Consider the following 13651-nt stretch of genomic DNA (forward strand, 5'->3'; position numbering starts at 1 on the left):
CAGCACTCCCTCAGTGAGGATCCCCCCACAGCACCCCCCTCAGTGAGGATTCCCCCCCCAGCACCCCCCTCAGTGAGGATCCCCCCAGCATTCCCCTCAGTGAGGGTCCCCCCCACAGCAACCCCCTCAGTGAGGACTCTCCAAGAAGGGAGGGGCAAGCTCTGTCCACTAACTGCCCACAGCCCATCCTCTAATCTGTGCCAAGGGCAAGAACCCTGGCCCCCAGGCCCAGGTGCTTCACCTCACTGCTGTCTGAGAGAGAGAGGCTGTCGATACTCAGACATGAGAGAATCTGCTCCTGCTCCTCCAGAGAGAAAGGCTGGGACAGGCTGTTGAGAAATAGCTCTGCAGGAAGAGGGAAAGAGGAAGGTAAAAGGCCGGCAGGAGATCGCCATGTGGTAGGGTTCAGCAGAAGTGACCTGCAGGGAGGGCCGGGAGGAGCTGGTCAATGCAGGGCACAGCTGGCTGCCCTACCTATCTCCAGCTGCTGCAGCTCCAGCTCGGGGAGGGTTGCTCTCCGCTCTGGTGAGCTCGAGTTCTTGGCTGGGGCCGGGTCCAGGGAGGACAGAGGCAAGGGTTCCCAGGGGCCAGAGTCCTCTTGACTCCAGTTCAGAGTGGGAGACCCCTTCTGCTCTGGGGGCTCTGGTGGCAGTGGTGGCTGAACCGTCGGGGCCGAGCCTGTGTTGTCTATGTCGTCGTCTGGGGGTGAGCACTCCCGCAGCTGGGCAGGTGGGGTCTGGGGGCAGGAGGCCTGGTCTCGCAGCGGGCGTCTCGGCTCCTTGTACTCTCCCCTCCAGGGGCTCCTCAGACCTCCCACTGTAAGACAGCATGTGGGAGGTGGGCATGCTGGGCACAGGACACAGGACATAGGCAGCATGGCAGTCTCCTGAGGAGGCTGCAGCAGGAGTGGGACGTTTCTGTCTGTATCTCACTTTCCTTCTGTTGTCAGGAGCAAATTCAAAACTACACAGCCAGCTCCAGGGGCCACGGTTAGCGGGGAGGACTGGAGATGGCTGTGGGGCTGTGGGTGTGCTCAGCGGCAGGGCTGGCCTTGCATGTGCAAAAGCCCTGGCCTGGATCCCAGCATTGCAAAAACAAAGCTGTGACTGGGGCAACACTACCGAGTCCCTGAGACAGCGCCTCTCACCCACACCCTTGCTCGGTGCTGCTGCAGTGCTGGTCCCCAAGCACTGCCACCGCCTTCCTTGGTCTCTCTCCTGTGCTCTGTATTCCCCTTTTACTCCTGTGACCACTGCCTGTCCTCTCCTAGGGTACCTTCTGTTGTGTTCCACATGTCACTTGATTTGCTTGCATTCATACAATGTATTTTCACTGACTGGTTTTTAATTTAAAGAAGCACATGTGGCTGGGAGTGATGGTGCACGCCTGTAATCCCAGCACTTGGGAGGCTGAGGCAGGAGGATCATTGTGAGTTAGAGACAGCCTAGGCTACCAAGTGAGCTCAAGGCCAGCATGAACTGCACAGCAAGACCCTGTCTCAAAAAGGCAAAACAAAACAAAAAGCACACCATGCTCTGGGTGTCCTGTTGGTTCCTCCTTTCCCTCAGCCCTGTGGTTTCAGACTATTCTCTGCTGCTCTGCAAACGTTGTTGAGAGGCTTTAAGTGCTGCTGGTACCCATCCCTACCACTTCCTTCTCTACTTCCCTGTGGGGAGGAACCCAACTTCAGCCTACTCCCCCAGCAGCAGGGGTGCATAGCCACATGGTGCCCCCTTGGGAGCTGGGGGTTCTCTGCAGTGCACAGGGAGTAGCGGGGCTGGACCCTAGGCCTTCAGCCTGGCACTGTCTCCCGAGGGACCCAGTGGTCCCAGTGCTCCCAGCCCCTCCAGCACCTGCTGCTTTGAGGTGTTGGTTTCTCCTATACCTAGGTTTCTCCTAGACCTCAGGGTCTAGTGGTGCCTGGCTCCATTCTGTACTTTTTTTTTTTTTTTTTTTTTTGGTCTTTTTTTGAGACAGGGTCTCCCTACACAGTTCAGGCTAGCCTTGAGCTCACTTTGTAGCCCAGGCTGGTCTCGAACTTGCAACGATCCTCCTGCCTCCGCCTCCCAAGTGCTGGGATTACAGGTGTGCACCACCATGCCCGGCTTCATTCTACATTCTGATCCCTAATGGATTTAAGCCTCCCTCACCTTGCCCACCTCTACAACAGCCGCAGCACCTCCAACTTCTGGGCACCCTATATCCCAGGTGGGGAGCCCTCCTCCTACCCTGCCCAGGAGAGTGGCCAGCCAGTGCTCACCTTGCTGCAGTGCCCTGCACACCCTCCCCAGCAGCTCCCCAGCCGACGCGCGGTGAACAGGCTCCTTCCTCAGCCCCTCCCGGATGGCCTGGGCTGTGAGAGGGGCACAGGAGGCTGGGATCTCCCTCACGGGTGGAGGCTCACGGGCGATCTGGGGGCCAAAAGACAGCATTCGGGCTTTGTCTCCTGCTCAGCACCCAGCCTTCTGCTCTGCCCTCCCACTGACACTGGGACAGTGTCTCCCACAAGGACTAGAGGGGTCTAGGTTAGACAGGGGTTTGCTCCTCCATGAAAGGGAGACAAGGAGCCAGGCAGCAGGATGCTTGTGTTCTACAGCTCACTGGGAGGCAAGTGGTGGTGACCCATGTCACAGGCAGGAAGGAGTTCTAGCCTGCCCTACATGAGGAGACCCCTCGGATGGGGATCTCCCTGGATCCCCAGATTTGGGTGGTAGCATTTTAATCAGGATCTCACATTGATGACCGGGCTTCCCCTGGCTCAGGCCCTCTCAAGTCTGCAGCACCTGCCTAGGCCTGCTGGCATCCCAGCCCTGTTGTCCTGGCGTCAGCACTGACCTTAAGGCAGAGTGGTCCTCGGAAATACTGGGTCCATGGGTGACAGCCGTTGAGCATGTGCAGCATCATGCAGCAGCTGCTCCAGACGTCCACCTTGGTGTCACAGGGCTTTCCCAGCACCACCTCAGGGGCCATGTGGGTCTCTGTGCCGGGGATGGAGTCACCTGAGACCAAGGTGAGGCAGAAACAGCACTGTGAGCTGGGGCAGGAGCCTGCAAAGGCCGACTCCTGTCAGCTCCTGCATTCCTGGGACTGGTCTCCATGGACAAACTGCACAGCAAGAAAGAAAGCTGCCATGTTGAGCCCACAGGGTTCACTCTGCCAGGCACTCAGGGAAACAAGAGCTGAGCATGTCTCATCCACAACACAGGCTCCGCCCTAAAATGGAATGGGCTGGATGCTGACAATTCAGTTGAGGAAGGCTAATTATTGCTGTGATGTTCCAGGAATACTAGTTAATGGAAAAAAAAAAACACTAATAGCAAAAACTTTTACGCATAAAAGACTACAAAGAGTAACAGCAGATCTTAACAATGTAATTTTCCTGGTGATTTTTTTTTGCTGTTGTTGTTTTTGAGACAGGGTCTCGCTATGCAGTTCAGGCTGGCCTTGAGCTCACTTTGTAGTCCAGGCTGGTCTTGAACCCGCAACCATCCCCCTGCCTCAGCCTCCCCATTGTTGGCATTACGATGTGCACCACCATGCCTGGCTTCATGGTGATTTATGTTTTATGTTTTTGATCAGCTCTACTTTCTTCAAAAGATATTAGAAGTTATTTTTGTACTAAAACACTAAAAAATCCACTAAAGCCATTGTAAGGTGGGAGTTGGGTGCCCAGGTTGATTTGCAACACAACCCTTTAACACACACCATGCGTCAGACCCAGCTGCACACCCTTGCCCAACGTGCTGAGGACCAAAACACTCTGGGTTCCAAATTCTTTTGATGTGGATACTCCCACATACACAATGGTATGTCCTAGGGCCAGGCACACACAGGACATTTATCTATGTGTTGTGTAAACTTTATACGCAGCTCACAGTGATTTTTACAGTATTTTAGTATGCCTGAGTTCAGACTATAGCCTCTCATGAACTCAGGTATGGAATTTTCACTCATGGTATCATGTCAGTGCTCAAAAATGTGCAGATTTTGGAGCATTTTGAATTTCCCGTTAGGGATGCTCAACCAGTACTTCTTTTTTTTTGGTTTTTCTCCAGTACCGGGAACCGAACTCATGACCTTGCGCTTGCCGGGCAGGTGCTTTGCCGCTGAGCTAAATCCCCAGCCCCTTCAACCAGTACTTCTAAAAGACTGCTTTTTCTCTGGTCCAAATGGAACCATTTTATGTTTAATGCCATACATGAGAAAAACAGGGCATGAAGTTGTATTATAATGAGCTAAACAAGGCAAAGAAAAAAAACCATGGAATTCATAAAATAGATTAACTTTCTGGGCAAGAGGAATGTGAAATTTCTTCCTTTTATACTACTTTGTACTGCATTATTCAATAGGCAGAGATTGTTTAAATATTCAGAATAACAGAAGTTAAAAAGGCCTTCACTACCATAGTGCCCAAGCCTCGGGGAGCAGAATGGAATGGGGCACCAGATCCATGACTGCACTGATGCCCAGTGACAGCCTTGTGCTGACCCGGGGTGGCTGCCAGCTGGAGTCTGCAGGTGTCAGGCATCAGGTGCACATGCCAACTGCTTCACAGTGAAGACACACCAGTGAAAGCCATGCCGTCATCGGGAGGGCAGGGGGGCTTTACCTGTGAGCAAAGACTTCCCCAGGCCACTGGGTCGTAGGCACACGGCATGGCCAAAATCGCAGAGGGCTGCGCGGTCCCCATCGCTGGACAGGAGCACGTTGTCAGCTGTAGGCGGGCACCCGACACAGGAGGAAGGGGACAGGTGAGTCACATGGGTCCCCGCCAACGTTGGTTCGGGGTGGCCTCCAGTGAGTCAATTTTCTGGCTGATCCTACATGATAGCTGCTGCTTCTGTTTCGTTAGTCATGGAAGCAGGGGTGTGGTGTGGTGTGGTAGTGGTTAGGAGCAATACACATCACCACTCTGCTCTGACACCCCCTCCTGTCCAGGGGTCCGGGGGTCCAACTAGGAGAGCTTGGAGAATGCTACTCCTTTCCCACGAGCACAGAAGCCTGATCAGGACTTGCTGCCAGGAGACTGACCAGGCAGGAAGCACAGAGGAGCCACGGGAACCACGGCCTCACCTTTGACGTCTCCATGCAGAACCCTTCGTGCATGCAGGTACTCCAGCCCCTCTAATGCCTGGCCCAGGTAGAAGAGGGCCCGGTCCTCTGGTAGACAGCCCTCCTGCTTTATGAGCTGGCCCAGGGAGCCACCTAGGAGACACAGGCAGACCATGTGGGGCTTTCCCAGTTGCCATATGAGCAGAGGGCAGGGTGAGGGCAGATGGAGGAAAGCAGGCTTTCCCAGAGGCCAAGTGTGGATTGGCTGGACAGCAAGTCAACCTTGGCAAAGCAGTGGGAGGGAAGGAGTGGCACTGACTCTCTACCTTCTAGCAGCTCCATGAAGATGTTGACCCAAGGACCTTCCCTCACGGCGCCATACAGAGGGACAATCCGGGGTGAGTTCAGTCCTGCACATGCCATCAGCTCTTCTGCCCGAAACACCTCGACCCGTACCTGAAAGGGCCCAGAGGTGGCTTGAGTCAGGATAAGGGGCTGGCTGGGTGCCTGCCATACTATTAGGACCTCGATGTCCATGCGCAGAGCTGTGCTGCTCCTGGGATAATGCCCAAGCTGCATGGAGCCAAGTGCTGCTGGCCTCAAGGACAATGCTTGGTGCCAGGGGCAATGCTCATACTTGAGATTCCACAGTGCTATCTCCACCATGGGCACAGTCACACAAGACACACTCCTCACAGCCTCCAGGCAAGCTGCTGCCCTCAGGTGCCCAGGACAGGAGCTCCTTCCCCAGATCAACACCCATATCTCTCCAGGAGCAGGTTCTCCCCATCTGCCAGGTGCCTCTGGTCCTCAGCATCCTTTCAGTACTTTTCTTAACTCTTCTTAAAATTAATTCTTTCCCAGAGGACTAAGATGTCCAGACAGGCCTGAGCTTATAGTTTCTGTCTGCAGCTGTTTCCTCAGCATCTGGGGATGAATGTGGTTACCGGAGAGGTTTTGCCTGGGCCACTCGTGCCATGGACTGCCGGGCTGGGGACATCTGCTTTCTGTGAGGGCCAGCGGCTTGGTGTGGTAGGAGAAGCAGGCCCTGGACACAGGCACCTTGGGCTTAGGTCCCCGCCTGGCCATTTAAAATAAGGCTGCACGTGTCACTTCCAAAGTGTTACCATATGTGAGTGGTGGGGACAGGGGCATCTGCCCCAGGGTAGCACAGCCAGTGGCCTGCTGGCCACCAGTGGGCACAACAGAGCCAACTGCAAGGGATGTGTCAGGGCTTGGTGGTCAGTCTGGAGACTCGCTGACTGGGCAAACTGCAGCTCTGATGTGGAGAGGTTTTGGACTTGTGCCTATCAGTGGAAAATATCTCTCTCTGGTTAGAAAGTATCTGGTTTATTTAACCAGCTCATATCAACTTTGACTTTAATCTGCTTCCAGTTCTTGAAGGCACTGAATCTGATGGGGCTGATTCACCAACAGCACTTGCACTGCCAGTGTCTCTAACGTCACCACTACTGGAGTGTGGTAAGGCACCCCAGGGTCCTGCGGGATAATTCTGCATGGGACAGAAAACAGCTTGACTTCTCCTGCACATGGATTCGGCCACCTGCTGGAGAGCATTTGGTTCCAGTGCCAAGCACGCTGCACTCACTGGACAGGACACCTCTAGGAGGCTATGATGGTGCTGTAGGGCAATGTGGAACAGCAAGTGAAGGTGCAGGCGTCTCAAGGCTTGAGACGCTGTACCCGCGTCCTGTCAGCACTTTGGCTGTTTAAGAATGGAAGGAGATTTCTTTCTTTCAACTTACATGTCTTGATTTTCAGATAGGTGATAAATTTCAGAATAAAGACACTGCTTGGTCTGTTTAAGTAAATGGAACTGCTAGAGACTTGGTTTGGTCTGAGGTGCCATGAAACTGAGATGTTAAGGGCTGGGAACCAAGACAGTACAGGAGTCTTTGTTTTAACATGGAAGAGACCTGGGTCTTGGCAGCACTGAGACAGTCTCAACACCTTGACTGACGGGGACTAAGCGGCCTGGAAAACCTCAAACAACAGGGTGCTGGGGGTCCGGGTGAGCAAGGACGCAGGTGGAAGGGTGTTGAGGAGTCAGGGTAGGGGGCCTGGCCTGCAGGGTCTTTGTGCCTGGAGGAGGAGCTGGCCTGGGATGGGCATGCTAGTGGGAACTGGTATTTAAGGCCCACCAACACAGGCCAGGCACTATTTCAACATTTTGTAAGCTTCAGCCTGACAGTCTGTAGGGTGGTTTCATCACTGCCATTTCAGATGAGGAAGCAAAGCCTGGACATTAACTTGCCCAAGGTCACTAGGAATGCAGTATCATACCAGGTTTTGGGCTGGGGAGGCCAGATTCCAGAGCTGCCCACCACTGTGCCCCTAGAAAAACTTCCAGGCTTAGCCATTGCTTGTGGGTTTGCGTGCACACATGTAGGAGGACAGTCGCCAGTGTGTACACACATGTGGACAGTGTTCTGCCCGCAGGCAGATCCACAGCCACCTTCCCACTTCATCTGTCTGCACATCCGATTCAGAACTACTCTCTCCGTGCACCTCCCTCTTGTTTTCTTTCAGATCATTATCTGCTTTATTCTATTGGCTAAAGTGGCAATATAAGCAATTCTCCCAGTTGAAGACTCCAGGAACACGCATTACGGGAAAGTGGCTGTCACAGGACTAGACAGCTCCTTCAACTTCTCACTGGTGGTCCTAGTCCTTGTTCTGTTTTCATCCTAAACATGTCTAGGGCTCACGGCTGCTCCACCTTCGAGCTGTATAACTCTACCCTCCATCACAACCCCAGTTCCTTTAGCTCAGGCCTGTGGGTACTGCCTGTAGGTTCCACCTGTGTCCTCAGGCCTGTACAGCACCTGGCACAGAGCAGGCACTGGTGATCGCTGGTTTGATTTGGCCAAGGCCACAATATCCTGGATCCCAGGACCCCATGCTTGTGTCAGACACCCTAAAATGAGTAGCTCTTAACCTCTTCTGGCCACAGGTCCCTCTGAGACTTTGGTAAGTGGTGTGGTCCTTCCCCATCAAAAGCGTATGTGCCCATACATGTCATGTACATATTCAGGTTCCCAAATCCACAAGTCCTATGAATCTCCCCAGGGACAGCGTTGAGGACTTCCATGCTGACTGTTAGCCCGAGGGTTGTGCATATACTGATAAGGAACTCTATCCACGACACACATCCCATGAAAAATCATGGTACAGAATGTTCTCTAGAGTAGAGTCTTGTTTTTTCTAAGAACCACAACTACGTATGTCTAAAAGTCTAAAAAGATTTAAGTCAAATGCCATTTACCGCTGAGAATGAGATTGGGGAGCAGAGAGACTTGTTCTTCTTGAGTATTATTTGACTTAAGCTTGTGTTTGTTTGCAATTATGAGTTAAGAACAGAGAAAGCCTTAATTAAAAAAACCCAAAAAACCCATCGGCCTTCAACTCTGGTCCTGTAGGCAGTCAGCAAGTGACCCAGGCCAAGGTGCTCTGGAGTGAAGATGGAGGAGTGCAGGGATCAGCACCCGGTGTCACATGTCCTCCCATGGACCCCACATACGAGGGGCTCAGGCCTGCTCTGGTGCCATGGGCAGCCTGGCCGCTGGTCCCAGGACTTCACATGCGCTTGGCAAGTACTCTACCATGGGAAGTCTTTCTCTTGGGGGTCATCCAGCTGAAAAGCCGACAGGATGCACTGCCTGCCCCAATTTTTGCCCTGTAAAGAAGGGCTATGTGACCTGCTGCTGAACCGCTCCACTGGTGTTCCTGGAAGAACAAGGTGGCACTGTGCACGTGGGCAGCCTGGCGCTGAGACATCTGGCCTTGTGTGTGGACCTTCCCAGCTAGGCGTGGAGATGGGAATGGAGTGTGTGTCCTTGCCCACTGCATTAGGGTTGTTTACCTCGTTGCCTAAGACTCGAGGGCCTCAGCAGAGGGACAGCTAAGAGCCAGTGACTAAGCTCTGGGCACTGGGCACCTGACTCCAGGACATTTCACCCTCTCACCCCTCCTTGCAGGGACAGATAAGCCTTCTCTTGCGGCCAGGGAGGGGAACTGCAGCTGAGGGGGTCAGGCACGTGAAAGAAGATGATCCATGTTGGCAAGAACTTGGCCAAGTGGGGGTGGGAGGGTGGTGCTGTTATCTGAGGCAGTCTGTATGAACTCTGGATAACACATGGGCCATCCCATGTCATCCTACCACCCTGAGGTTCAACTCTGGGAAGCCCAATAGCCTGGCCATGCACAGAGCAGGAGAGGTTGATTCACACCAAGCCACAGCCCACACGATGGGGCTGGCGGCATCCACTCTGCGTGGGCTGGCGTGCTGGGCTTGTCTGGACTGGTGACTTGGTCTTTGATTCCTTTTGGGGATCAGTGTCTCTGACATAAGGCACTTGAGACAATGTCTCTGAGCCCACTCTGTCTGTGGACCAAGAAAATCATGCATGAAAATGCTTCTGGGCTGCTGAGTGTGGGCTGGGGACAAGGTTGCTTCCAGTGGAGAGGAGTTGGGGTGGGAGAAGAGGTGCTGTATGTAGGAGTGGGGCTAACACTGGCATTTGGACCTGTAGCAACCGTGGGTCACCTTGGCTCTGGGCAAGTTACCAAGGAGCAGTGGGAGAGGAGAGACTCTGCCACTGCCACAACCCAGGACCCCGTGCCCCTCTTTCCTCGTCCTCTACCACAACAGTGGCTCAAGGCCACATGCTGGGTCGGATGGACGACCTGGGTCTGAACCCTGAACTGCGTTCCCTTGTACCACCTGGAGACAGGGCTTGAATTCAGTATCTCCCAATGCCTATCCTCTAACCACCTATGGGCCAGGTACAGGACACCCCATTAGGTGGCCTGAGGGTCCCTTCACAGCGTGGGTTTTGCAAGGGCAGACCAGGGCCAGGCCTTGTCTTGGGGATTTGGCCCTACAGGCCCTGGGGGCAGGAATGGCCTGGGTGGGTCAGACCCTGAAGCTGGGTGCACACATACATGCATACCAAGGGGAGTGCTGGCGTGTGATCACAGGCTCCCCTGCACTCCACCCCAGGAATGTTCTTGAAAGAAAGCAGAGAGAACACAATGGTCCCCAGAGCCCAGCCACCACCTCCCAGCCTAGTGCCTCCAAGCCTACCTTTTTGACAGCACACTGGAAACCTGTCTGCTTGTCCCTCATCCTGTGGACCTCTCCGAAGGAGCCTCTGCCTAGGCGGGGCTGGTGTGTGGCCCAGTGTACCTCTTCGAGGTACTCGTAATCCACCGGCTTGAGTTTCTGGGTGGCAGATAGAGGTAATGTCAGTGGCTGGGCCAGCCCAGGTCTGGTGGTCATGGTGAAGAAGGCCAGGTCTGCAGCTAGTAGCCCTGTCAGGACTGTTGGGCTGAAGCAGGGATCTGCCAGGGGGGAAGGGGAGGGCAGAAAGGGGCAGGCAGGAGGGGGTGGTAGACAGGGCCTGCTGGATGCTCCTGGTGACAAAAAAGCCTCTTGGGTTTTTGACAGGGACGGAAATGGAATTGCCAACAACCTTGATGATGGATAAAGACCTTGGGAGCTACCAGGAGTCACAAGACAGGAACGACAAAAGGGTGGAGTCACAGGAGAGCAATTAGAAGGCAACAGACCCCAGTGTGGGCTGCATGCCGGTAACTCCAGCATTTGGGAGGCTGAGGCTGATCTTCAGGAGGCTGAGGAAGATCACCGTGAGTTTGAGGCCAGCCTGGGATATATAGTGAGTTCAATAATGGCCTGAACTACACAGCAAGACCCTGTCTCAAAGAACAAAAAAACAAACCAAAACTAAAACAAAACACCTAAAATGTAAAGCTCAAGTAAACTGCTTCAAGTTGCTACGTTATTCAGGACAAGAACTAAAGGAACAGGAAGGAGGTAGCAAGATAGTAAAATCTCATCTTCCCTCAGCCCAAGAAGCTTCCTCAGTTTCCCAGAATGGATGTTATTCCCACAACACACACAACTCAGCTCCAGTGGGGTATCTGACTGGAAGAACTGAAAATGGGGGCAGCTAGGAAGGCTGTGGTTGAGGCTGCAGGTGGGGACACAACGGTGCCACCCCCACTGTGGCTGGGTCTTGGACGTCCCCAGGGCCTGTGTGCTGAGGGCCTAGCTGCAGCCTGTGGAGCTGCTGGGGGTGGTGGGCCCTTCTGCAGTGTGATGGGGAGGGAGGAAGTCGGGTCCCGGGGGTGTGGCCTGGAGGAGTGCACGGGGACCTTTCCTGTTTGTCTCACGGTGAGGTGAGCAGCCTCCTCCAACAGGTGCTCCCACCTTGAGGTACTGTGCCACCACAGGCCCAAGGCAACCGAGCCAAGGGACGGAGGGCCAAGAATGCTGACTCTGTGAGCCCTCGAAAACCTTCCTTCTTTGCACTTTTCAGACATCTTCCATGGTAATGAAAGCTGACTAACAGTCCTGATGGACCTGTGGTGGCTTGCTGCCACAGGTACAGCTGATGGAGAGCCACCCTAGGGTCTGCTGGCTTGGAGGGACATGTTACTTGCCCTGCCATGGCTGTAGGCCTAGATGCTAGTGGCAAATGTGTAAGGGCAGGAGTCTAGATTACTTACCTCAGTAAGTAGCACCCCCTCATTGTCCTCAGTTTCAGGGCTGGGCCTCTGGGGCCTGAAGCCCCCTGCTGACCAGGTCTTGGCCAAGGTGGCCAGGCTATGGGCCTGGCCCGAGCTCACACTGCCACGCAGGGCGTGCACCAGGTATTCTTCCACAGAACACTTCTCCTGGGCAGGAGCTGGGCAGCTGGGCTCATGGGCTGGGCTGGGCAGTGGCTTCTGACTGTTCGTATAGATTTGTTTGCCGAGAGCTGGGCCAGGTAGGGGCTTCTGGCCATCTGTACAGGCCAATTTGCTCAGGACCAAGGAGTCCAGGGGGTGTGGCTTCCAGGGCTGGAGCGGATGGAAGGGGAAGGGATGGGGCAGTCTGCTGTAGGGGAAGTGGTGGGGGGAACGGGGCAGGGGGCCTGTGTCCCAGGGATGATGTAGTTTCCACACATGATTTAGACACTGCAAGGGGCTGATCAGTTTGTGGAGCTCCGGTCGCGGCAGCACTGGCCGAAGGCCATCATCGAGTTTCTTAAAGCTGAGGTGGCTGGGGCCTGGTTCCTTCAGAGGATTGGTGAACTGGGGGATGTTTCTGACATACAGGGCGCCAAGTGGAGGCTCATCTTCCTGTGGGGAAACACGGTGTTAGGATGCAGGTCCATGAGTGGTAGCCTGGCCAGGGTGGTGGGTCTCACCTGCACTGGCACTGTGCAGCTCTCCTGCTCAGGGGTCCTGGGCAGGGGCTTGGCCAAGGCCACTCCAGCCTGCACCAAGGACTTGGCGCTCTTCTTCCTCCGTTTCTTCCGGGCTTTGCTGCGACGTTTTCCCTTCCAACACACAGGGGCCATTTGGCCCTCGGTTGCATGGGCCACATTGTTGGGGATTTGATCAAGACTCTCCAACTGGCTGTCAAAAGAGGGAAAGGTCCACCTCGTGAGCCAAGAGGTGGAAGATGGAGAGGCTCAGATGGCCTTTAAGAAACTGAAGACAAAAAAAAAAAAAAAGAAACTGAAGACAGCCTCGAGCACAGCTGTACATTGCTGGACACAGGGCTCATCCTGAGAAAGGCAGTGCTAGGTGACACTGCTGTGCAACTCTCACAGAGCATACTACTCGGGCAGGGACAGTGCAGTGTCACTGCGGAACACTGTCTTCTGGGACCACTGCTGGACACGGCACACTGTTGACCAAGCTGCCACTATGCGGCACATGACCGTACTCATGTGGGCCTGCAAGGTGCCTACATCCCAAGAATACCAGCCTTCTCATTTGCAAAATGAGTGCAGCATTTCTGCCAGGCGGTGGGGGGATATGCCGGCTCAGTGCCTTTCCCCGCAGGGGCCAGGGCTCAGTGTTTCTGGGGCAGCTGTTCTCTGGGAGCTGCCCTGGATGGTTGTCCTCAGCTCTCATGGACAAGAGTAAGCCTGCTTCTGTGTCCTCTGCCCCGTGGGGTCCTGGAGCTCCCAGCTGTTGCAGGAATGTGGGGAGCTGCCAGCATGGACGGTCTGCCTGTGCCAGGGTACCTGCCTCTCTCTGGTGGCCTAGAGGCTGCCATCACCACAGCTCTGCCGGGCTGCCATTTGCCAGGGACTGAGGGAACTGGCCATAGGAGAGTCCTGGAAAGGCTGCTGCAAAGCAGCTGTGGACACCATGCCTCAGTGCCCAGCCTCACCCTCTGCTCCATAGAAGGCAGCCCCACCCCATGCCTTGGGACCACTGAGGCCTTCAGGCTTCTCAGCAGCTCAGCCCCGAGAAGTGGGCTCATCAGAAACACCATCTGTGGCCCAAGAGGCAGCAGAAGCATTGTGAAGAATTTGACCAAGTACTGTGCCTTTCCCATTTCCATGGCAAAGCTACCCCAGACCCCCTACCTTTTTTTGAGGGGGTAACCAGGAATTGAACCAGGGTCTTTGCACTGAGCTACGTCCAGCCTTTTTTTTTTTTTTAAATTTCGAGACAAGATCTTGCTAAGTCACTAAGTTGCCCAGGCTAGATTCAAACTTCTGACCCTGCTGCCTTAGCCTCCCAGAGTGCCAGTATTATAGGTTTGAGCCACTGT

General features: G+C 54.5%; 1 protein-coding gene across 1 annotated transcript in view; it reads right to left on the reverse strand.

Moving 5' to 3' along the window:
• The window catches only part of Map3k14 (mitogen-activated protein kinase kinase kinase 14), a gene marked incomplete in the record, with an annotated part of 47022 nt that overhangs the window by 3141 nt on the left and 30230 nt on the right, over positions 1–13651 (reverse strand). Inside the window, 10 exon segments of the mRNA XM_013519161.1 lie at positions 242–345; positions 475–816; positions 2261–2411; positions 2836–2999; positions 4610–4714; positions 5074–5205; positions 5379–5508; positions 10160–10297; positions 11605–12219; positions 12288–12498. Coding sequence (XP_013374615.1) covers positions 242–345; positions 475–816; positions 2261–2411; positions 2836–2999; positions 4610–4714; positions 5074–5205; positions 5379–5508; positions 10160–10297; positions 11605–12219; positions 12288–12498 — 2092 coding nt within the window.

Source organism: Chinchilla lanigera, unplaced genomic scaffold, assembly GCF_000276665.1.
Source record: "Chinchilla lanigera isolate Chin_1 unplaced genomic scaffold, ChiLan1.0 scaffold00050, whole genome shotgun sequence".
NCBI lineage: Eukaryota > Metazoa > Chordata > Mammalia > Rodentia > Chinchillidae > Chinchilla > Chinchilla lanigera.